Source organism: Morone saxatilis, unplaced genomic scaffold (genome assembly GCF_004916995.1).
Source record: "Morone saxatilis isolate NCDOM2014 unplaced genomic scaffold, NCSU_SB_2.0 Contig2, whole genome shotgun sequence".
NCBI classification, from domain to species: Eukaryota; Metazoa; Chordata; class Actinopteri; family Moronidae; genus Morone; species Morone saxatilis.
The window spans coordinates 13,815,804-13,838,680 of NW_023339762.1; the positions used below are offsets into that span (position 1 = coordinate 13,815,804).

Below are 22,877 nucleotides of genomic sequence, written 5' to 3' on the forward strand. Positions count from 1 at the left end.
TCTTGTAAATGAACAAGGCAACCGAATATGGATTTTTGCTGCTCTTGTTTCTGTGTGTCTGACAGATATAAAAACAAAATAGTCAGGAGAACGAACCCTGACAGAGAGGAAACTTTCTATTTCTTTATGTGTGACACAGAAGGGCAAATGACAACAGGACACAGTTGGTGGCTAATTAAACTTAAATGCCACACACAATGAGACTGAGGAACAGACTATGGACAGTAGTCAGGGGCCATCCTTCAGTTAATCTTCACACAACACATTTTCCTGTAACGTGCTGTAAGAAAATTATGTACCCAAGGAAGGTTTTAAATCTGTACATCGCACACTATACATCCAGTGTTACTCACATTGAAGAGGTACACCCTGACACATGCAGACAGACCACTGACACTCACCATCATATCTATCAGGGAAATGTTCAGTGGCCAATTTACTTAACCAGCGTGTGTCTTTGGACTGTGGTAGGGAACTGTAGTGTACTCCACACAGAAAGGTTGGCCCAAGCAGGGCAGCCACGGGGTTTATTTGTTTGTATGTCACATACAACATCTTGGACACACCTGGTGCATTTTAGAATAAACTAGATCCCATTGTTAGATATGAATTCGTCACACTCAGTATATTTTCTATTATCTGTTGCACCATCACGTCTGTGTTCAAACATCGACAGTCTATTACAGTGAATGAGATTCTCACTGGACTCAACAGAGCATCTTTTATACTGCAGAAAAATGATAATATAGTTTTTAAGTCGGATGGTTGAGCAAGGAGGAAAAATTATGCCAAAACCACAATTTTCATGTCTGCCGGTCCCCTTTGCCCTAACCTCTCCCCTGCCTACCCAGCACCTGGATGTGAACACCAGCCAGATATTAATGGGCCTATTCTACCAAACAAATTTTACTAGACTCTTTCACTGGACACACCTCTTGTATGTATTTTATTGAACTGATTTTAATGGATTTATTACATTTATATTGGACTTTTTTGTAACTGTCCTACTAGCGCACTATTTTACACCCAAAGAGCTTTACATCTGAGGTTTCTTCCACTTCTTGTCTTCTTAGAGAGCTTGGGTTGTGATGTGGGCCTAAAATATGAATTAAGAGTTGTTTATGGAGTTGTAGTGGTGATACTGAACATATAAACATTTAGTATATATATCATCACATCATTAGGTAACATTTATAGTTTATTTATTTAAGTAATTTAAAGTTTAAGTGACATATTTTGATGCTTGACATAGAAAATAAGTTTCTCAGTTCCGCTGCAGATTATATGGTGACTTAGTGTTTGTTACAATCATAGAGGTGCAGTACACAGCAGCTCTGTCTCAATGAACTGTACCCACACCACCTGTCATTAGCAGCAAACAGGGGCTGGCATGGGTTGTTTTTCAGTCAATAGACTGACACACTGGTGCCGTTCTAAGCTTCAGAGTAAGTCGATTAGTCTAGACTTTGAAGTCTTAGAGGAGAGAGCCGCCTTCTCACCTGAGTAGAGAAGTACACTTCTCACTCTCACTGGAGCAGACAGACTTAAACAAAGATGCAGCACAAGAGGTCTGCGGAGGCCTGATAAATGGAAACTGAGGGTCTTATATTTATCTGCCGAGAGCAACACAATACTCCAATAGAGATAATGGCTGTTATAAGCGTTATGTGATAAAGGGATTATCTGTGTTGTTAATTAGGAAAAATTGTACAGAAGCGCATCCTGAAAATGAACTTTAGGAACTGTTGTGTCCTAGAGAAGATTTCCACCATACAGCTAAACAGGCAGAGCATGGCACTGACACTGCCAGTGTCAGGGGAGCCAATCCCTCTGTGGCTGATGTTGCTAAAAATGTATGCACCCATGACACTAGGGCTCTATGGAGGAAAGTATCCTCCACACTATGTGCATTATGCTAACCTGCAGTACTGGCAGTCTAAATGTCTCTTAGCATCATCATTGCAAAATGTAAGGGATTCATATAGAACTTCATTTTTAAATACACTATGGTGAGGTTATGTAAAATTACACATCAGATTAAATGATATCCCTACTTCTAAAATATACATCTAAGTTTAGAAAGCATTAGGTATTTTTCAAATAACACAATTTACAACAAAGCAAACAACACTGAAAATGAACATCAGGCCTTTTCTGAAATTGAAAACAGCTCTTTGTGGTTGCCAGTTTGTTACTTCTGGGTGACTGGAAGCAGAAAACCCTTCAGGGTATTAAAGGGACCTAAATTCATCTAGTGCTCAGAAATTCTTCCATTCTCTACCTGCTGCTGAGAAGGTTTCTAACCTTATATGTGTACTGAAATATAATTTGTTTTTTAAAATAATAAATAATAAAAATAAATAATACTATACTTTAAATACACTATCGGTGTGTATACACTTAAAACAAGTATAGATTCTACTGAAATCTCCATGTTTGAGACAGAAAATGTGTGAAACTCACTATAAAGCTCTGTAAAACTGAGGGGAGCTTCAGATTCAGGTGATAATTCGCTCACTATGAGTGACCCCTTTCACATTGTTATTTGATACATTTTTATTATAAGAAATAGCCATTCTGGCCACTTTAAATAACAGCGCTGTTCGGCGGACAAAGGACGTCCTGGACGGCCTGCAAGCCGAGCTGCTGCTAACGCAAGCTTGTTTCTCTGATAACATACAGGGTTATTACTGTGAGCAAAATTATCCACAGAGGTCTCCTCCTATACAAAACGTTTCTCCGATGCTGTTCGGCTGGCAAACAACGTCCTGGACGGCCTTTCAGCCAAACTGCTGCAAACGTTAGCTCAGCTTGTTTCTGTGATAACTTAAGATCCAAACATATGATTACTAAAATCCTTCATCTGGTTAAAATGTATAGTTAAAAACGTGCAAGATCTAAAAAGTGTATCATAAAAATGTGATAAAAAAAATCAATTCATGACAGCTTCTGGCAGACAACTACAATGCTGACGCATGTGCAAGGGGATATGATGCCTTTGACAGGCGACCTGTGATACAGTCTGAAATGGGTTTGGACACATTTGGGATACTGTAAATGCACAACTCAAAATATATAACATAGGTGTATATATAATACAGAAATGACCCCAAATTAATGTCAGATTTGGAGCCCAGGAAAACTTAAAGTATATTTACTAAATTGTGTGTAACAACAAAACAACAAAATAGGTGTCACTAGCAGAAAATAGTTCAAGTAGCATGATGGTACTTCGCTTTAGATTTAGATGCTCATTGGATGATTTAGTTTTACCATCCAGAAAACGTCTACATTGAGTCTTGGCTGTGTGCTGGCAGTGGTGTTGCAGCTTCCTGTTAGTAGCCACTTGAATCCAGTCAACACTCAACTAATGCACCACAGCAACGCACTCTGTCACCTCCCATTGACTGGGACGCCATTCAGATAACTCTCCTGATGAATCAGACACTATGGATCATCATTATCAGGCATGTAAGACACAGCAGTCATTAGTGGATGGAGAACCTGCTACAGACACACACACACACACACACATCAAGCCTCCTTCTCTCCCTTTCATAGACACACACACATTGCAGGGAGCGTGTATGGAAACCAGTAATAGTGTGTCAGTGGGGAAGCGTTGAGACAGCAGTGGGTCAGTGGTTGTGCTGCAGTCTGAAGCCCACTGCATACCCATGCACCCTCCACTGCAGCACTTTGATTTCACATTGGCATCCCCCCTCTGCATCTCCACAGTGATGCCTCAGAGCAGCCTGCCCCATCATTACCCTTCTCACATGAGAACCCACTGCTGACATCTTTTATTGTACGCCGCACACTCACACAAGCACGCTCGCACAGAGACGCACAGCCACACGTGTACGCTTACAACACACTAAAGTACTTTTTTTTTCTCCAGCAAGTAAATAGGACAGACGGGGCTGCCCTTCTTTCCTGTGTCCTTAGACTCTCTTGTCCACTTTATTCTGTACAGCAAAATCAAAGCTGGTTTGTAGGACTCGGAGCCTGCTCCCAGAGGAGACAAACCTGGATGAAAGCCCTAAGAACCACTACCGCTGTAACACCGTGATTTATTACTTTTGCACCAAACAAAGAGGAGAAGTTCACAGAGAAAGTCCTCTTCACATGAATGCACTGCACCAAGAAGAACAAGAGTAATGAAACACACGCACACACACAGTCACACCTCAGTGCTGTCGCAGTGCTTTCTCTCTATGTGCTGTGAGGTGAGTCATCAGCACAGAGAAGCATAACCTCACAGCTCCAGCTAATCTCTCCTCTCCTCCTCCTCCTCCACCTCCTTCTCAACCTGCCAGCATCTCATTTTCTCCACTTATGGATGAAGGCACAGTGACTTACATCATCGCTGCAGCCTCACATATACATATAAGGCCGCAGATCCAAACACATGCTGGTGAATCACACGCACATCCTCTGGAGGAGAAAGATATATCTGCAGTTTTAAAAAAGGCAGTTATCCAATCAATATTTCTGCGTAACCATGCATTTAATGCACTTAAATCAGCACTTTAATTTGAGAGTTAAGACTGAGATGACTGCTCAAGGGGTTTTATATGCTGAGTTACAAACTACAACAGTCCCATGAAAACAATATGGCAGTCAAGGACCCTTAAACTGGATTCAGTCCGCTTCACATCAGTTTCCCGGCTGCTCTTACAGTGATACATAGGTCCTTTGTGCCCTTTAAGACAGGAGCCCAGAGATGTGATTAAATGCTGCATGTTCACTCTCAGTCAGCAGGATACTGACCAGAGGCGGACACAAAAAGCCAAACTAATAAACACAATGTCTCTTTGAACCCTCACAGCTGACAATCAATCTACTCTTCTGCTGTGGATCAGAGAAAGTGTGCAGATCACACGCAACTCTGTGCAGTTCACTACAAGGAAGGTATTCCCAGGTTGCTTCCATATTTATAACAAGCACGGCTGCAGACATGCTTCACTTTGTCACACAGGGACACATGCTGGCACACAAATTCTGAAGCCAAGCATCCATGACTTGAGGCAGTTTGTGTCCTACTTCTCCTAAGAGTGAATAAACAAAAGATTATGCCGTTTTTATCTAGTTATACATGCAGTCTGCCTTGTCCGACACTTCATTCTCTCACTGTATCTGAATCGGCCTGTTTGAACAGGTAATACACAAGCAGGGATTGAAGGATACATCAAAAAACACAACAGGAGCAGCAAAAACACCCTCCCTTCACTGTGCTCTAGAGTCAAGTTGGTATTTGTAAAAATAAAGCATCTCTGAAATGACATTTCAAGAGGACTTACGTTGCCTTGTTAGCGTACTGCATCTCTGTGGAAGCTCCGTGACCATTCTGACTGTGTGCCCTGCTATGCTGTGTTGTGTGTTTTGGTCTGTTTCTGTCAGCCTGTCTGTGTGTGTGTATGTGTGTGTGTGTGTGTCGGTGCCCAGGGCCAGACCACTGGGATAGCTGTGTCCATGCTGACTTAGCTGTCATATTTTAAAAAGACCTTCTTAACGGTCTAGGGAGCATATCAGCTTGTCTGTTCTGTCACTTCAGGCATCATATCCACCCACTCTATGTCTCTCTTTCACACACACACATACATACATATACACACCCTGTGAACTTTTCTCTGCCCCTGCCCCACTCTCCGGGGGGGCCAAACACACCCAGAAAGACACCATCACTCAGTCATGTTGGATTCACAGGGCCTGACACACAGTGACAAAAGCAACCTCGCAGGACTGCGGTGTACCGGACTGCTTTGGTGTTGCAGATGATGTTATTTTATGCACCTCTTTTTTTTTCCATTTCCTTAATGTATGTAGTTAAGTATCACTGTTTTAAGACATGGATATAGAGATGCAATAAGCTTCACTTGTGTATAATTAAATTACAGATGAGTGACAAATTAAAGTAAAAACCAAAAGTATCTTAGTAATGTGATGTAAGTAAGTTTTCTGAAACCAACCAACAAAAACATATTCATTCAATTGGTGTTTGAATGAGAGTGCTGTCAAAAACGTTTAATGCCCTTTATGTATTTATAAGGACAAGATACATTAATCAACATTTCTGTAAATGTGCCAGTTAGGCAGCCAGATAATTTTCAGCTGCAGTTCTTTGACAAAATGTTGTAAACCCAATGCAGCTGACAGCTTCAGAAATACAAACAATATAAATATAAGACACCTGTATGATGACAAAAGCAACAAGACAGTGCAGATATCATGGCGAGCAACAGGAAGCAAAAATCAACATTAATGCAACATTAAAACAACATCCACCATTCAGCACATGAGGCCACGTAAATCATCATAAAGCAACAGAGCAGAACTGAGCAACAGTGCTACTAGCCATGTTTTTCCACATATGAGCCATGCAAAGCAATAAGACACTGATACATTTAAATACACGTCAGTCCAAAATCACCTATAGGTGGGTTGAGATCAAGTCATAGCATATGACTCACATCATTTTCATGCTCTTCAAACAATTCAGTGTCCTGTCTTACAATGCATGAAATCATCTGCGTTCTTTACAGTTCTCCACACATTTATTAAAGTTTTTCATTCAAGGTTTAGTGCTAAATTCTGATTTATTCAGATGAGATTTTTTTGGTTTGGCTGTTCACATTATTTTGTAAATGTGGCCCATATCAGATTCCAGATCAAGTCATGGTCCTGAAGTGATCTAGAGTAACATAAATGTCACATGAATTGACTGTTTACACTCAGTTTGATTTGTAAAAAATCAGACCCACAGTGTATCTGATTTGGACCAAATCAGAATTGAAAAGATCAGATTTATGTGGTTTGTGCCGTTCTCACTGTCATTAAAATACAGATCTGACTCACATATGAGCAAAAAAAATAATCAGATTTGCCAACATACCAACTTTTCAGAGTCTAGGTTTAACCTCATCACAAATATTTAGTTTTTTAAGTGTTTGGAAATAACTTGATAACACAATGATTTCTTTATCAGAACATTAAGTAATCCAGCAGGAATGAGGACACTCTAGTTGTGAGTGTGCTTTTACACAACATCAGCAATATGTAAAGTGGCTCTCACCTGGAGTCAAACACAGGGTCGGTGTACATGGGAGGGGAGCACAGGGGTTGCTCTCCTGGACTGTTTGGGGGCACAGGGAGGCCCTCTTTCCTGCCCTGTCCTGGAACACCATCTGTAAGAACAGAATAATATATTAGCCACTTTTTATAGCTCCGGTAATTTACACTTCTTCCCCTCTGACTGGGTGAGTAAGCAGGAGGATTCACAAGTTCTTAACTGTGGGGTATCAACCACAGATAAAGCAGACACTCACTAAGCTGTAAACGCGAGTCATTTTCTTGAGAGTACTCAGTTTTATGTAAATGTGAGTAAAGCATATTGATTTGGAATAATGCAGCACAGACAAGGTCCTGCAGACTGCAGCCACGTTTAGGCCATATGTTGTCAGAGGCTAGTTAGGAACGCTGGCAGCTCAGTAATCCCCTCAGCCATCCAGATTTAAGAGGCTATTTTTGCTGGCTCTTAGTCTGTGGCGCTGGCTTACTGCAAAGTGGTTTCCTTCCCTTTATATTATTTTTTTTTGTCTTCAATTTTTCACAGAAAATTAAATAGACAAAAGATAAGTGAAAATACTGGAAGAATAAGTGGAAAACAACTACAGATCGATGAGCTGTAACTCTGTAACTGTTCAGTGCTTTTAAATGCACACTGATACGTTTCTCAAAGACAACAGGAACACACAGCCCTTTATGACCTTTGTTTTTTGTGTGAGGCATTAATGTAATTAGCTGCTAATAAATGACTGTACCTTCTCCATCCAGCAGAAAGCAGGTTAGCAGGTGGGGACACACTTCCTCTAAAACTGAACAGAAGGAGCAGAATGCAGCGGGCCCCTTTGAGGACAGATGGTCCAAGAATATCTCCGTCCGTTTCTTGCTGGACTCCTGTCCCAGTATTTCCTTGTACTCCCCCAGCGAGAAAACCTTATCATACACCAGGTAGGGAAGTACAGCGTTGATATCCAGCTCATTTAGGATCTTCTGTCGGTGCTGTTTGAGGATCTGAGCTGCCCATCTCTTCTTCTTCCTGGTGCATGGCCTCCTGCCAGGCCTCTGCCTCTTCTGCTTCTTCACAAACCACTTCTTGGTGCCGCTGCCAAACATCTTCAAGCTGAGGAGACCCACCAGAACTTCTTCCACGGCTCTGTCAACACAGTTCCCAAAGGAGGGGAGGTGCATATTTCATGCCAGTGAAGCGACCATGCCACATATTTCCTCGAGGCTCTCTTTGTTGTTGTCTGAGGCGCTTATCTGGGGCAGGAAGAGACAATCTGGACAGTAGCTGATTTCTAGCTGGGTACTTACTGACACTAAGAAGATTACCAGACTCTTAAGTACACCAATGCAAACTGCTCACCACGGCGCAGACATCCTCAACATATTTTACATTATTTTGCCTGTCTTGTTGGAGGATCAAACATTTTAGCTTCTTAAATTGTTCTTTAATCACCATATGCTACCTTTAATTAGAATGACCACTACTCTTTTTTTTTCTTCTGTTGATGAGTTCTTCTCTGAGTTCTTTGTAGACAATTTAGAACAACCATGCTCTACAGTTATTTTGGGTAATGCTGACTAGCCTAAAAGTCATCAGGGAGTTACAAAAGAAAGCTTGCGAGGCTCCAAATTATCCTGAAAAATCTGCGGGATGTGAATGAAACATACTTCTATAAGCTGCCCCTGAGCAAGGCACACTTCAACCTCCAGCTGCTCAGCTCTCCAACAACTCACCTTCCTGGTTATTGCTGTGAATGTGACATCTGATTAGAGCAAGATTAAAGCATTTTGTGTATTGACCCGTTACATTGAGATGTCAGGCTCACATTGAGGAGAAGCATTAACATATAATCGAATGGAACAAGGGCATTTAAAGGGGAGCTTAATGCATTGTACTGAAAATCTATTAAAAAACAGTAATGCAGCACAAACCAGCATGACCTTGAATCACATTTTATCCAGCTGCTGTGTAAAAGGATGGAGGATGGCCCAGTCTTTACCAGAAGAGGGTGCCATTTGATCAGTGTGTATCACATATACAGTAAATCAGGTGGTTTTATAAACGTATTAACCGACCAGTACAACCAGTACTGGTCTGTGGCTCCTAGGCTCTCTCTCAAATCATGCATGAATTATGACAACCTCAGTCAGGATTTGAACTGCATGCGTTGAGTTTTCAATAGCATATATATAAAAAAAAACATTAATACAATTATATATTGTGTAAATATATATATAAAAAAACTCTTCCTGAATTGGACCACAATGGTGCCAGTATCTTAATTCAGCAGAATACTAATCCTGAACACGACATGACCCCAATTCTTATGCCATTTTTATCCTTTTTAACAAGGACATTTTCAGTGCTGTTTTCTTAAGCATTAAGCTAGCTGTGTTTACACACTGGCACTGCTGTAGGCAGGGTTTCAGAAATACAGAGGTCCAGAAATTTAACCTGTTAGGGGTTTTGGGGCATGCATCAAAGCATCAAAATTATTTTTAGGCAATTATTTCACTACTTTTATTTTATAACCATTGGGAAAAATCCAGTCCAGACCTTAGTGGCCTCAGTGGTGGGTCTCAGAAGACTCAAAACTCAGAAGTGCTGGTACTCAATACAGGTAAGTACTGGCCCATTTCAGGCACTGATATAAAATAAATACATTATTTATACTTTAAACTAATGCGTTCACAAAAGCATTAATTATATATAGACATATACACATATTTATATGTTTTCTGAAAGACCAATGTGCAGCATTTAGTTTAGCGGTGTAGTCGCAAATTGCAACTCATTTGCTTTCCCCTCCCTTTCCAAGCACGAGAGAGAAACTGCAGTGGCCGCGAACCGTCCTTCTTACAGCCAGTGTTTGGTTTAAGAGGTGTTAGTATGTTAGTTTATGTGCTATTATAGAAGGATTGGAGAGATATTCTTAAGCTGCTCAGCGTTTCTGCTCTTCCGTCGGCCTTCTTGGTTTTGAAAAATGCCATACATATACATGAAAGTGGCTTTTGAATAGCTTTCAACTGTAGGGACCACCATGTGTGAAAGGTTTAAAACACCTCCACTGTGAACAATGAAAGGAACAAAACAAAGCTGCTCCCAATCCCTAAACAGAAAAAAAAAATCTGACAGAATAAAAAGTGACTGGCCACGATCTGGAGATCAAAAGAGATCATTATCATGGAAACATCAGAGGAACATATCTATAACCTGTGTCACCAATAAACTGAAACACAGAAAAATTCCTCTGAATAGAAATACAAAACCACAGAGATAAGATTTTATTAAAAGCTCGACCAGGCTTTACAACCCCTTTGAATCCAAAAAGGACAAATACACATATAGCAAATAGTCAGTAATGTATAACATACTCAAAGTAAGTCTGTTCAAGAGCACCATGCAGAAGGAATATCCATAATTGTGTCCGATATGGTCATATAGTCATTAAGACTGAATAATTCATGTTCAGGAAATGTCCTTCAATCCACTGCACAATGACACCGGGTGTGCATGGGAACTAAACCATATCAAAGGATATTGAAGTCTTTGTAGAACTAAATTCCCACTCAATGTTTCCCTGAACAGTATTTCCTTGCTGAACTACAGTGGAGGGAATAACACAAAGAGGACATTTCGTACTAGAAATACTGTAACTTTGGGAAATACCTACTTCATTTGACAAGCTCAGACAGCTGAACTGTTACATTAGCTTTGATAGCTGAATTTAACGATGCAGTTTTATATTAAAAGAGGACTGTGGACTCCATCTGTGAGACTGTAGTCGCTTTACAGTGGGATCAATTCAGGGCCAGTATGGACATGCAAGAATTACTTTAAACCTATTCTTTAAGTTATATAACTGATTTAGTTTTAACTAATTTAACAATATTTCACTTGATATATATTATTATTCTGCATTATTTAATATGTTCATAGTATAAATACTGAATAATCTGTGACAGGGGTAGAAGTTTACAGCATTAATCATCCACATTGCATCAGGTACATTTCCTAAGAACTTGGCTTCTAAATAAATTCCTGTAGTTATCTAAAATTCACAGTTCTCTCATTTGTGGCCACATCCTTTCTATCAGTGTGCTATTATTAGCTCATATGCAAATACATCACATAAAGTGTCCTCTGTGCCAATTTTAACCAAAGCTCCTTATCTCATTGCCCAATCATTCCTTAAAAGTACAGTAAAGTGTCCATATAGCTGCCAGATTTCACAACGGTTGTTTGATATAAAAGGTGTAAGATATTCAAGCTTTTGTGTGCACCTGTCTGGGTCAGTGTGCCAAAGATCGCAAACATGATCTGACATAAGCCTGAAATCTGTTAATCCTCATTGATCCAAGAACAATGTGTTCCTTCTGACATGAAACAGTAGTGCTGCAGACTGTCTGCGATGTGAGGAATACAACATCTAGAGCTCATTTCCTACAAGATGCCTCTTCCTTTTCCTTTGATGAGTGCAGCAAGAATGTTTTAGAAAAAAAAAGGTTGAATCCATCCACTCCATGTTCACAGCGAAGTGGATGATCGACTGTATCAGCACAAAAAAGACAGTATTGGGCTGCAAATGTTCAGTGACAATGCCAAGCTTTTTTGTTTGTTTGTAACTTAATATTACAAAAGCATAAAGTTGGGATAATCATAAACGACAATGTGGAGTTTGCATGTTCTCCCCATGTCTGCATGGGTTTCCTCCAGTTTCCGAGAGCTCTGGTTTCCCACACCATCAAAACATGTATGTTAAGTTAATTCTCCAGTCTGTACCCATGTCCAAGGCACTGGCTCAGATCTGGAGTTGCCCACTGCTTCTAGTATTTAGGATGAGAGAATGAATTTCCCTATGGGGTAAAAAAAAAATATAACATAACTTTTTAACTAAAGTTTTACAAAGCAGCTGAGGCCTACACTTTTGGTCCCTATGATGGATTAAAACACTGGATCCAACACTTCCCATTACGTGACTAACAGAACATTTTTATTAGATCCTCCCTGCCACACCAACCAACAGAAACTGTTACGTAACACAGACTATCTGTTATAAATTTTGGAGTTTTGAGACCGATCCAAGATAACCCTTGTGACGTTAACGTATGTTTTTCTAAAAGATATCATGGAAAGCTCCCTCCAGAGCCCTAGAAGATATTACCTAACCGTTAAAGTGTAACTACACCCTTCAGTTCTGCTAGCTTTCTCCCTCTCAGTAAATTTAAAAAATGCATCAGAGACCTGCAAAGGATAGGGACTTTAGTGGGCATGGCCTCGAGAGATTGACAAACTGACGCCAGCAGTATAACAGCGAGCTGTTGTATTTCGTATTTCCTGTAAAAACAGGCAGCTAGTCCCAGTGGAGTTGTAGGAGACCCGTTAGCTGACTGTGCAGTACTGGGAGCTTGCAGTGAACAGCACGACCAGACCAGGACTGAATGCAGCATTCAATGCCAACATGTCGCTAAAAGTTGAAGATTGATTGAAGGTTGGTAAATGTCATAATATTATTAAATAAAACAAACAGCTGTGTGGAGCACTCTGGCTAGTTGAGGCTAGCTGGAGGGATAGCCTTAGCTAACGCTAGTGTACCTCGTTTTTTTTGTTTCTTTTTAACTGATAAAATATATTTTCATATAAATTGAGTTGTTGTTATATCACATAGATATTACAGAAGCTAAAGCTTACATCATAATGTAGAAAAAAGTAATGCAGATAAACTAGTCCTGATAAAAGCTAACTAGCCTAGCTTAGCAGAGTAGCAGTAACTTGTCTCTGACTGTGGCATTCAGGTGATTTCATCTATAGCAATTTTAAATCTCACATTTAATTGTATTTAAAACTAGCTAATTTGTTTAAATGGACGAGACAGCGTAAGAAGAAACAGTAACAACCTATTTATCACTGTGGCCTTAAGATTGTCCAAACATAGAGTGCAGTATCCAATTATCATTTTAATGATTTTTTTTATATTAATTTAATAAAAGTAAGGTTTTACAACTCTGTTGGCTACAAACAAGCCTTTAAATCTTTTTTTCTCAGCTTCACTGCTTCTGTAGCTGCTCTCTGCCTTTGTGACCCGTAAAGAAATATCACACTTAAATTGAGAAATTCGGGAAAATTTTCACGTTGACCGTTGCCAAATGTGTGATTTGTGTATTCGCTTTGTCTGTATAAAGATTTCCAAATGAAAGTTGCAACAAAAGTATTCCTTCACTGATAAAATAAACAAAACACTTATCAGTTATCATTAATAAGTTCTAATATTATCATGACTTTGAAGGCAGGTTTGATACCTATTATTTAAATACGGCTCTCCTATTTGGTCTCGTATTATGCACCTGATAGTCTTGATCTCTCTGTGCTCCACAGCTGCTCTTATCAGTTTCGTCATTACTGGCACATAGGCATTTCATTTGTTTTTATTCATTGGGTGTTGAGTCATACAGTAATGCTGTAAACACCTTGGCAGAACATTTGTATGGCATCTGTAAGTGTTGGCAGATGAAAGTAAGGCAAATAACTGGATAATGCAGGAGCCATGTCTTTTTTTTAAATGTCATTTTTATATTAAATGTTTGTATTGACTTTTTTCATAGAACATAGAATTGACAAGATCACAAACAACATCCACAACATTAGAAAATAAAACAATATTCACCCAGCACCTGTGTGTAGGAGGGGATAGCTGATTGCCAATAAATTAAATAAGCTAATAGAAATGAAATAGCTACACCAAAGACCATATAGCATGGTCAGGGCGAGAAATTTAATTTTTGTTTTCAGTTACGAGAAAGGAAGTGAAGGAGAGAAAAATAAATGTATCATACTGTTTGTGGGACTGGACGTGGTCCAGATTTGAACAAAAGACACTGCCGGTACTTGGTACTTCCATGAACCACCTGAGCCACCAACCTGACCAAATCTTAACCTTTACTGTCTGCAACAATCTCTTTCCAGAGAACAAAAAGGGACACTAGATTAGATTAGATTGGATTAAATGAGATTATAATGATGACAGGGGTCATTGCACAAAAGAATTTCACACAGATAAGAACAGAAAAAGGACCATAACAAACTGAAGATAATACAAGAAGTATTTACCTTTTGGTTTTGTGTGATCTGTACCATAATTCAGATTGATGGATAGATTCCTTATAAATTTACGTAATGACAGTTTTACAATTGTTAGATAGCCTAATTGCACGCCTTTTACAGTAAGTATGCAGGTGGTAAAAAGAAGTCAACATTAACTTCCGGCTTCCAGTATTACTGTATTAATGTCACAAGATTTCCCCATCAAAGGAAAACATTTTTCCCTGATCTCTGACACCACACAACATCCATTTGATCACTGATCTCAGTCAGCGACTAAGCATTTCTGTCCTTTTCAAGAAAAATCCAGCTTCAGTAGTAAGAAAGACAAGATTTATATTTTATTCATGGATATGTAAGTAGAAGTGCTAAATAGCATTAATGTGGTTATACAGTGAATCTCAGGAAAGTACATCATCTAATATATTGGATTTGTGCTGAGATGTTCGCTAGTTTGATCCCCAAACTGGATAAATAGCAACTTTGTAAATGGGGAAACTTCATGGTGCCTCTGGAGCCACTAGTGGTTCAATGTCTTTCTCAAACACGCTTTATCAGTTCAGTGTATGTGTTTGTCAGTTAACACACGTGAGTAAGCTTGTTGCTTTTCTTCTCGGAAAGTTTCATTAGGCTACCGTGATTAGTTCAGTTTAATATGTGTGTACACCCTTTATATCTTTGAATATTTACTGAGCAAACAAATGGGATCAGCCCATTGTATTGGGACTGTGAAGCAGAATTTGGGCAGCCAGCACTCTCTAAAACAAATATCAAACACATAAATGTGAAGCATGCAATTGGTCACATAATATTAGCCAAGATAAATAATGGATAAATAATCATGGCAATAAAGAGAAATTCATCACCCTGTGGAAAACATTTTTACTTGTTATTCTGGGTGGAGGAGCTGACCGGCTTATCACTCAACCAACAAATCAAATTTAGGAGTTTGGGTTAATTCAAGTGTAATTTTGGTCTAAAAGTGCTAGAAGCACCAGAAGGAGCCAAAAGCAGAATTGAGAGAACTTCCACTGCACAAAATCCCACACGTTCTTACATAAACTAACATCCCACAACAAAGACATCACATTTTAAAGCTGTTATAACTATGATCTGACACTTGACAATGCTTCTGTGTTGTAGGATGCATCCTTCTGACACGACACTGTATAAATTCAATGTAAAATCGTAATTTATTTGTTACAGATATTTCACACAAAAGCACAAGAAATCAATAACATAAAATCAATCATACACAATTTCAAAAGCATAGACTTTTATGGCAAACATAAAAAAGACAGCTAATAAAAACGTACACAATGCATGATGATTAAAAATGATTTGACATAAATTGTGAATATAATCCTGTATTTTTGTGATATTATATGAAACTGAATGAAATGGAATATTCATGATTAGAGACAATGATGTAAAGAAGAGACACATATATTTAGTAGGCAACAAATATCTTCCACTTACAGACATTACATGAAATCAGCATGTCCTACACTGGCTCTGTGATTGTGTGTGGAAAAGTATTTCTAATAAACTGCAGCAGTAACTCGTATTCTCCAGCGTAAAGTGGCTCATCTCCCCTTCTGCCACCATGTAGTGCAGCGGGAACGCTGGAGGTCAGTCAGAGTTGAGGGTGCTCAGAGAAAGTCAGTCTCTATAATGACGTCATACTAAATGCTAAATGCATGACATTCGTGGTTTTTGCATTAATGTCAATGGCCAGGATAAATTATAACATTTAAATAACATTTTACACACATTTTTTACTTTTAGTGGATAAAACAGAAAGATCAAAAAGCCAAAACCCAATTTCCTGCAAGTCATTATCAGTTTGAACATTTTTATGAAATAATGGTTTTCCTTATCCCAGATTTTAGAGGGTGAAGCCCCCTCAGCACCCCTACTTCCAGAACCTATGTAGTCCAGTCCTGAATTAGTGTTAGAAGTTCTCATAGTGATGTATGAAATGGGCCTGATCCCTCTTGTTCATCTGCTGGCAAGCTTTCTCCACATTCTTGGTCAGTCCAGGCGGTCCACAGCTGAAAACTCCCATTTTACCAACCTACAGAAAACAATACAAGTTGAAAAGTTGAAATAATTAATTGGTTTTGTTGAGGCTGGAGGACTAGGCAAAGTTTCAGGCAATCATGAGGTAGCTGAAGATGGATGAAGCACTGACCTCCGGGTGAACTTCCTGCAGTGAGTTGAAAAAGGAAACCAAGGGTGGACGGCCGAAGTGGGTGACCGACCGCAGGCCAGTGAAGAGACTGCGGTTCCACACCTTCTGAAAGTGGCGCTCGCACACGTACTGTCCACCCATTACAAAGACAATGGTGAGAGATAGAGATTAATATTAAAGGAACAGTTTGGGGAAATATGCTTTCTTCCCTCAGAGTTAAATGAGAAGTTCAATAACGCTGCATGCTACCATATAACCAGTTAGCTTAGCTTGGTATAAAGATTAGGCGAAGTGTAAAAACAGCTCTGTTCTGTCTAAAAGAAGCAAAATACGCCAAACAGCACCCCTAACACTCAGTAATTCACACATTATATCTTGTTTGTTAAATCTGAATTGTAAAAGCAACAAATTGTTGTCACCACTTATGTTTTTGTACAAATTAATTCATATTATACTGATGATACAGATATAAGAGTGGTATTGATCTTGTGAACTAACTATTCCTATAATATACAAGGCGTGTATTCAGGAGTCAACATTAAAATGAATGTTTGTTAAATATTTAGTAGCATTTCAGTCATTTTTTTAAACTTCGAAATGGGGACTGCAGATCTCACCAGCATGGTTGTGCGGAGGTCAAACTTTTCGGCCACCTGAGTGATGTAAGTGTGGACAGAGACCAGCTCCTGGGTGTCCATCTCCTCCACCTCCTTGATGATGTCTGACACCCATTCAAACTGACGCTGTGTTCGTGTCACCCAGATGAAGTACACCTTCAGATAATCAGTGAATGTTAGCAAGAGACTGTTTATACAGTGAGCGTCTTGCACAAATAATTGATTTTGAGCAGCACCTTTTTACACTGAATCTTGGACTTGATGGAGGACTTAAACACCAGGTCTTTTAGGATGGAGGCAAATGGGGTGACTCCAATTCCTCCTCCCACCAGAACAGACACCTCAAAGTCAATCCACTCCTGATGGCCCTCACCAAACGGGCCATCCAAGTACAACTGAGGACGAAACAAAACATGGATATCATACATGACAAGACAAAGAATGGAGAAGCAGATTAAACTATTTACACGCTTTAACCTGCCTTTGGATACGCGCCAAGCTCGAGCAGGCTTTCTTCAGTGTAAAGCTCTCGGAGGCGGCTGGTCCAGGGCCCCACAGCTCTGATGTGCAAGCTCAGGTTTTCTTCGTGAGGTGCTGACGTCAGTGTGAATGGATGGTACTCATCTGTGCCCAACATCAGGCACGCAATGCGGACCCACTGGCCCGAACGGTACACAAAGCCCTGTGGTCGCTTGAACTCCAGATGTGTCACACCTACAGGTAGGGCAGCCAAGGTAAGAGTCAACTTAAATGAACAGTGCCAAAATGCTATTTAATTAGCAAAGCCTAAAATCAAGGAGAGGCAGAGGATAAGGAGACATTTTAAAAACTCCATGGTGAGTTTTCAGGAAGTGTCACCTGAAGGCAGCAGCTCAGCTCTGACTACTGGGATCTCCAACTTCTTCCTGTTCAAGCTGATGAGTTTGTCCAACAGGAAGAGCAGTGCAGGTGGAATTAAGTAGATGTAGAAACGAGGCTCTTGGATCAGGGCAAAACTGCCATGAATAATTGTCTGTTGAATGAAAACAAAACCAGGATCACACTATTGATAAAACTGCTTCCCGTCATGAAAGCCACCAGCCTGCAGAGTGCATTCGGGGTATTTTAAAGTCAGAAAAGTACTTACAAGAACATACACGACGATGTAGAGGTAATGTGTGATCCAAAATGCACGGAAACTGATACGACGGAAATAGTGTGAGGCAAAAACATACATAAATGCAAAAGTAAACAGAAGCAAGACACCAGTCATTCCTAGGAAAAGAACAAAGCAGAGCAGAAAACAGAATTATAGCATAATATAACAAGCAGTCGATGTACTACTGAAGGTCTAAGAGCTGTTTCCTGTGATACCTGGAACAGTTTGAAAGAACCACCATGACCACTTCAGAGGAAGTTCAGACCTAAAATGAAAAAACACTAAAATCAGTAAACGAAACTTTCTCCACAACTATCTGTTAAAGTCTGGCACATAATTCAAATATTACCCATTGTTGGAAAAGACTCTGGGGAACAGACAAGACAGGATGCTGAGGTCGCTGATGGAGAAGATGTAGATGTTGACCACATGGCCCAAACTATGAACAACTACAGTCAGAACAGAAACAGGAGTGAGCTCACAAACAGGCAGAGACGTAAAAAAGTAACTTTCCATCATTACTCTCCTCCGGTCTGCCAACCTGTTAGGATGATGGCAGTCATTGCCATGAAGCGATGGAAATCAATGGCAGCGTCAAAGGGGATGTATCGGTTGAGGAAGGTCTCTCGGCACAGTGTGATGAGGTTGCGACACACGGTGAGGAGCATGTAGGGAAACAGAAAGGAGATGGCAGCCGCAGTGCCACGGGACACGGTGATGCCGACCACTGAAGTCTCAGAGATACCTGTAGATTCTGCCTGCAAAGTGTAGTCTGAAAACAAACTTTTAATAAGTTCAGAATACGCTCACAATGACCAGAAATCTTTATGGTGGTAAAGTAGGGCTATAACACATTAGCATGACATAGCGAGAAAGAAAGACTTCTACTCACAGTAACATCTTTCAAGGGTCACGCCAGCTACAATGCCATAAACGATGATGAAGCAGACGATATGACGGCGATAATTCTCAATGAAACGTTTGAACTGCTGGATCTTCTGCTGGATTGGGTTCCTTATGTACTGCTCACGCTTGGGCTTCACATAGACATTTGGAGTGTTGACACTTGACCTGGAAATGTATTTAAAACCCATTAGACTTTATTCAGTGAATGTTCATTGTCTGTCAGCTGTGTCTTCTAGCTGTGTTTTACCATATTTAGGCCACACAAACTAAAGAAGTAGGGTTTCACTGAATAACTTTCTACTGTAAAGCCATTGTGGTTGGGGGAGACAGTTGCATCATATAAAACTCATGCAAAAGAAACTTAAAGGTAATTTTTTAATATGGGGGATAGTTTTCAGTAAATACTATTATACAACAGTCACAACCACTAATCTGTTTAACTTGTCTATGATGATAATTTACATACAAAAAAAAACCCAAAACTGAACAAAAATTAGTTATCAGTTTTGGTTCATCAGGAATCTTTGAAGATTCCTTCAGAGAGTCATTTACAAGAATAGTAAAATTAAACAAGGAACAAACTTTTTCCGTCTGCGTATCTCCGGTCCATCTGTCTTGTTGCTGCTGCAAATAAAGAATGAAAAAAATATTAAGGTCGGGAAAAAAATGGTCTCTAGAGATCTTTTTTTTTGTCTAGTGAAAAGCAACAGTTGTTACATTTGTGATCTGGATGAGTGATTACAGCCTGTGTCCTGTTCTCTTACCTGTTTGCCGGACAAATAAAGGACACTCTCTGGTCTCGACTCAGCCGCTTCTTCCCTTGTTTCTCCATCCCTGTGCGCACACATACACACACACACACACACTGATTCATCAGACAAGGTCAGAGAAATGGGGATTTAAAAAAGATCTTCTAGACAAAACTTTCTGCAACCTTTGACATTGAGTTGAGCAAACTGCAGCTCCTTCTCGTGGTCCCTCAGAAGGAAATGGAAGTCCTCCCATGTGATTTTCTCCTTGTTATCAAAGCCTGCGGCCTGCAGCATGGCCTTGATGCCATCCTCTGCCTGGCTCTTTGACAGAGCACCGTTGGAGATTTCAATGAAAGACCTGCAGCACATCAGAACAGGAGAATATAAAACATTAGACAGAAAGAAAAGAATGAATACTTGGTGCAGTTATTGAAAAAAAACAGAAATCGATCAAACCTGAGCATCCTGGCAAATTCTTCTTTTGATAAACCAGTTCCACCAATGTCGTTCATGGAGAACATCAGTTTGGATTTTTCCTCAGGAGACCCTGGTTAAACACACATTTCACCAATGAATCAATCAATTACATTTTTATTAAATACCAGATATGCCATTCAATGAAATTATATTTTCTTGGTTTGTATATTTAAAGTGGTTCATCCCTAAAGAGCAGCCAAGATACCAAAATAAAATCGAGTTTCACATGATATTCTAAATGCTGTTGCGGAGGTTTCCATTTTGATTGTTTTAACATAATATTGGAGAGCAATTTGAGCTCTGAAAAATAATAATTTCTTTCACACAAAGACACAAAGCAGCTGTAGCCTTTTGGAGTCGTGCATTTTACCTTTCATAAAGATAACCATGACATCCAGAAACTCTTGGAAGGAGAGGTAACCATTTCCATCTTTATCAGCTAGTGTGAACATAGAGTCAACAAATAAGGAGTCAGACTTGAGGCCCAGTGCATCAGCAAACTCAGACGCTGTCAGCTCGCACTGGAGGACCTCTCTGGCTTTCTTGCGGGAAACGCCACTCATGTCCCCGGCGTCACACTTCTCTATTTCCAAGACCTGCGCACCAGAAGAACAGTGTCATTATGTCACCATAGAGTCATTAGTAATATCTCAGACGTTAACTGAGTAACCTCAGTGTATCCATCACAGATGAGCTCACCATCGAGACCAACAATTAGCTCTTTTGACAGGAGGTCGGACCTAATTTGACCTCAAACAAGGTTTGACGACATTTTGTGGCCAAGCTCAAAGCTGCTGTCGCTGTAGCAGAGCGGAGGATGAGGTAAACACCCAGAGGCTCACGGTACCTTAGAGAAAGCGTGTCGAATGAAAGTTTCCACAATCTGAGCCCTCTGCTCTTTGGTTAAAGCCTCCTTCAGCAGTTCCTCCTCTCTCATCTGCTTCACTCTAATCTCCGGCCTGATGTCTGTCACCCCCGGGCGCAGATGCTTGACAAATGCTGCACGTTTGCTCTCGTCATCAAAAAACAGGACCTGGATGTGCAAACCGAGAGCAGGAGATTAACAGGAATTGCAGGGAGATAAAAGTGATGTAGATCAGGTATATCTGCAGAATCATGCTTGCACCAACGATCGGATGAGATGAAGAAATAAGAGTAGAAGCAACTTCAGTGCGTAAGTGAGAAAGCTGGACGTGCTTAAACTGCAAACACTCTTAAATGTGAACACATAATTTGGTTATATATGCTTACACAACATTTATTTCCTGAATCAGACTGTGGCTGCTTTTTCAGATCCAGAGATTGAAGGTGCAAACTTCAGCTACTCACCAGGTCGTACTCTTTTGACACTTTAAGCAGCAAAGCTTTATGGTGACGGTCGTTGGAGAGAAGGACATCTAGGTAATCTTGGCTGCCCAGATTGAGGCAGCGCTGAGCAGACCCAGATCTGTCAAAGACCTGCAGCCTCCTCTTCTCATCGACCTCCACACTGACAGGAAGCAGAGGTTTTTTACGTCCCTGCCACTCATAGGCTGGGGAGCAAAACAAGAAGAGGACTCTGGATGATGATGAAGGCATTATTTTCGGTTGAGTTCAGCTTGTTTATAATGACTTTAATATAATGTAATATAAATCATTAAAGGTCCTCATCTTTAGTATCCAGCTGTCCCACATTAACCCTTGTTGATACTCAGCTTATTTTTAAATACAGGTGACATTGAGTCCATTGTAAAATCTGACTGATAGATAATATGTTTTTTCCCAACTTTGGACAGTGCAAATAAAGTATTAGAAGGATTGTTTTAATCCCACATATTTCATACCAGTGATTTCCCCAGCTGGTCCCTCTGTTCTGCCACCAGCTTTTCTCTTCTTCTGGAACTTCCTGTACCTGTACTTGCGGAGATATGCCACCATACAGGCCACTAGAAAACCAACTGTAAAGTAAAATAATTAAAACAGTTTTATGACAAAACATAATGATAAGAGGTCTCAGTATTATTGCAGTACAAAAATAGATACATTTGTTAGTATGATACTGACCCACAGGAAAGAGGAACAGGACAATGATGAATATCCCAAAGCCAGCTTTGCTCCCATCAAAGTAATTAAGTTTGGTAGCATTAGTGCAGGGATGGAGCATTGATGCATTCAGCTGTGTGGGTTGAGGACAAGGGTCACCTAAAGGCAACAGAGACTGTTTTTTAATCCATTCATTAAATATTATATCACTGATTAGAAAGAAATCCTTGTTTGTTTATGAAGGATCAAGGACCATGCTATGGCAAAGGCAGTGTATTTAGATGCAGCGGCTGGTATCTCTTTCAAACTTGCTACATTTTTGTTTTAATCTGCTTTATTGCTGAAAATATCACTGAATGATGTCTGATTTGGTTTGATTTTAAAGGGCTAAGCCAAAATTGTTCGAGTTGACTGGATCAGGAGATTTTGACTATGGCAAAGGCTGCACATGCAGATGCTGTGATCTCCCCAGGAGGAGAGGAAGAGAGCCGGACAGGAGCTGCTGGCCCAACTTAGACTGAAGACTTAGATTTGTATTTAAAGATGAAACCATATTATCATCACAATCTTTTTGCTGCTTTACATGTATGTATATATGTAT

General features: G+C 40.0%; 1 protein-coding gene across 1 annotated transcript in view; it reads right to left on the reverse strand.

Annotated features, from left to right (window-relative positions):
• Window positions 1–16,008: 16,008 nt before the first annotated feature.
• Window positions 16,009–22,877, reverse strand: part of duox (dual oxidase) — a 13,020-nt gene continuing 6,151 nt past the window's right edge. Inside the window, exons 14-33 of the mRNA XM_035665323.1 lie at window positions 22,298–22,435; window positions 22,078–22,191; window positions 21,584–21,786; window positions 21,102–21,287; window positions 20,625–20,850; window positions 20,234–20,324; window positions 19,960–20,135; window positions 19,790–19,859; window positions 19,608–19,649; window positions 19,012–19,190; window positions 18,661–18,891; window positions 18,469–18,568; window positions 18,335–18,384; window positions 18,108–18,235; window positions 17,840–17,993; window positions 17,463–17,695; window positions 17,218–17,376; window positions 16,982–17,137; window positions 16,365–16,493; window positions 16,009–16,247 (exon numbers count right to left, since the gene is read on the reverse strand). Of these exons, the coding sequence (XP_035521216.1) occupies window positions 16,125–16,247; window positions 16,365–16,493; window positions 16,982–17,137; window positions 17,218–17,376; window positions 17,463–17,695; window positions 17,840–17,993; window positions 18,108–18,235; window positions 18,335–18,384; window positions 18,469–18,568; window positions 18,661–18,891; window positions 19,012–19,190; window positions 19,608–19,649; window positions 19,790–19,859; window positions 19,960–20,135; window positions 20,234–20,324; window positions 20,625–20,850; window positions 21,102–21,287; window positions 21,584–21,786; window positions 22,078–22,191; window positions 22,298–22,435 (2,888 nt within the window). The 3' untranslated portion in view covers window positions 16,009–16,124. The remainder of the gene's footprint in view (window positions 16,248–16,364; window positions 16,494–16,981; window positions 17,138–17,217; window positions 17,377–17,462; window positions 17,696–17,839; window positions 17,994–18,107; window positions 18,236–18,334; window positions 18,385–18,468; window positions 18,569–18,660; window positions 18,892–19,011; window positions 19,191–19,607; window positions 19,650–19,789; window positions 19,860–19,959; window positions 20,136–20,233; window positions 20,325–20,624; window positions 20,851–21,101; window positions 21,288–21,583; window positions 21,787–22,077; window positions 22,192–22,297; window positions 22,436–22,877) is intronic.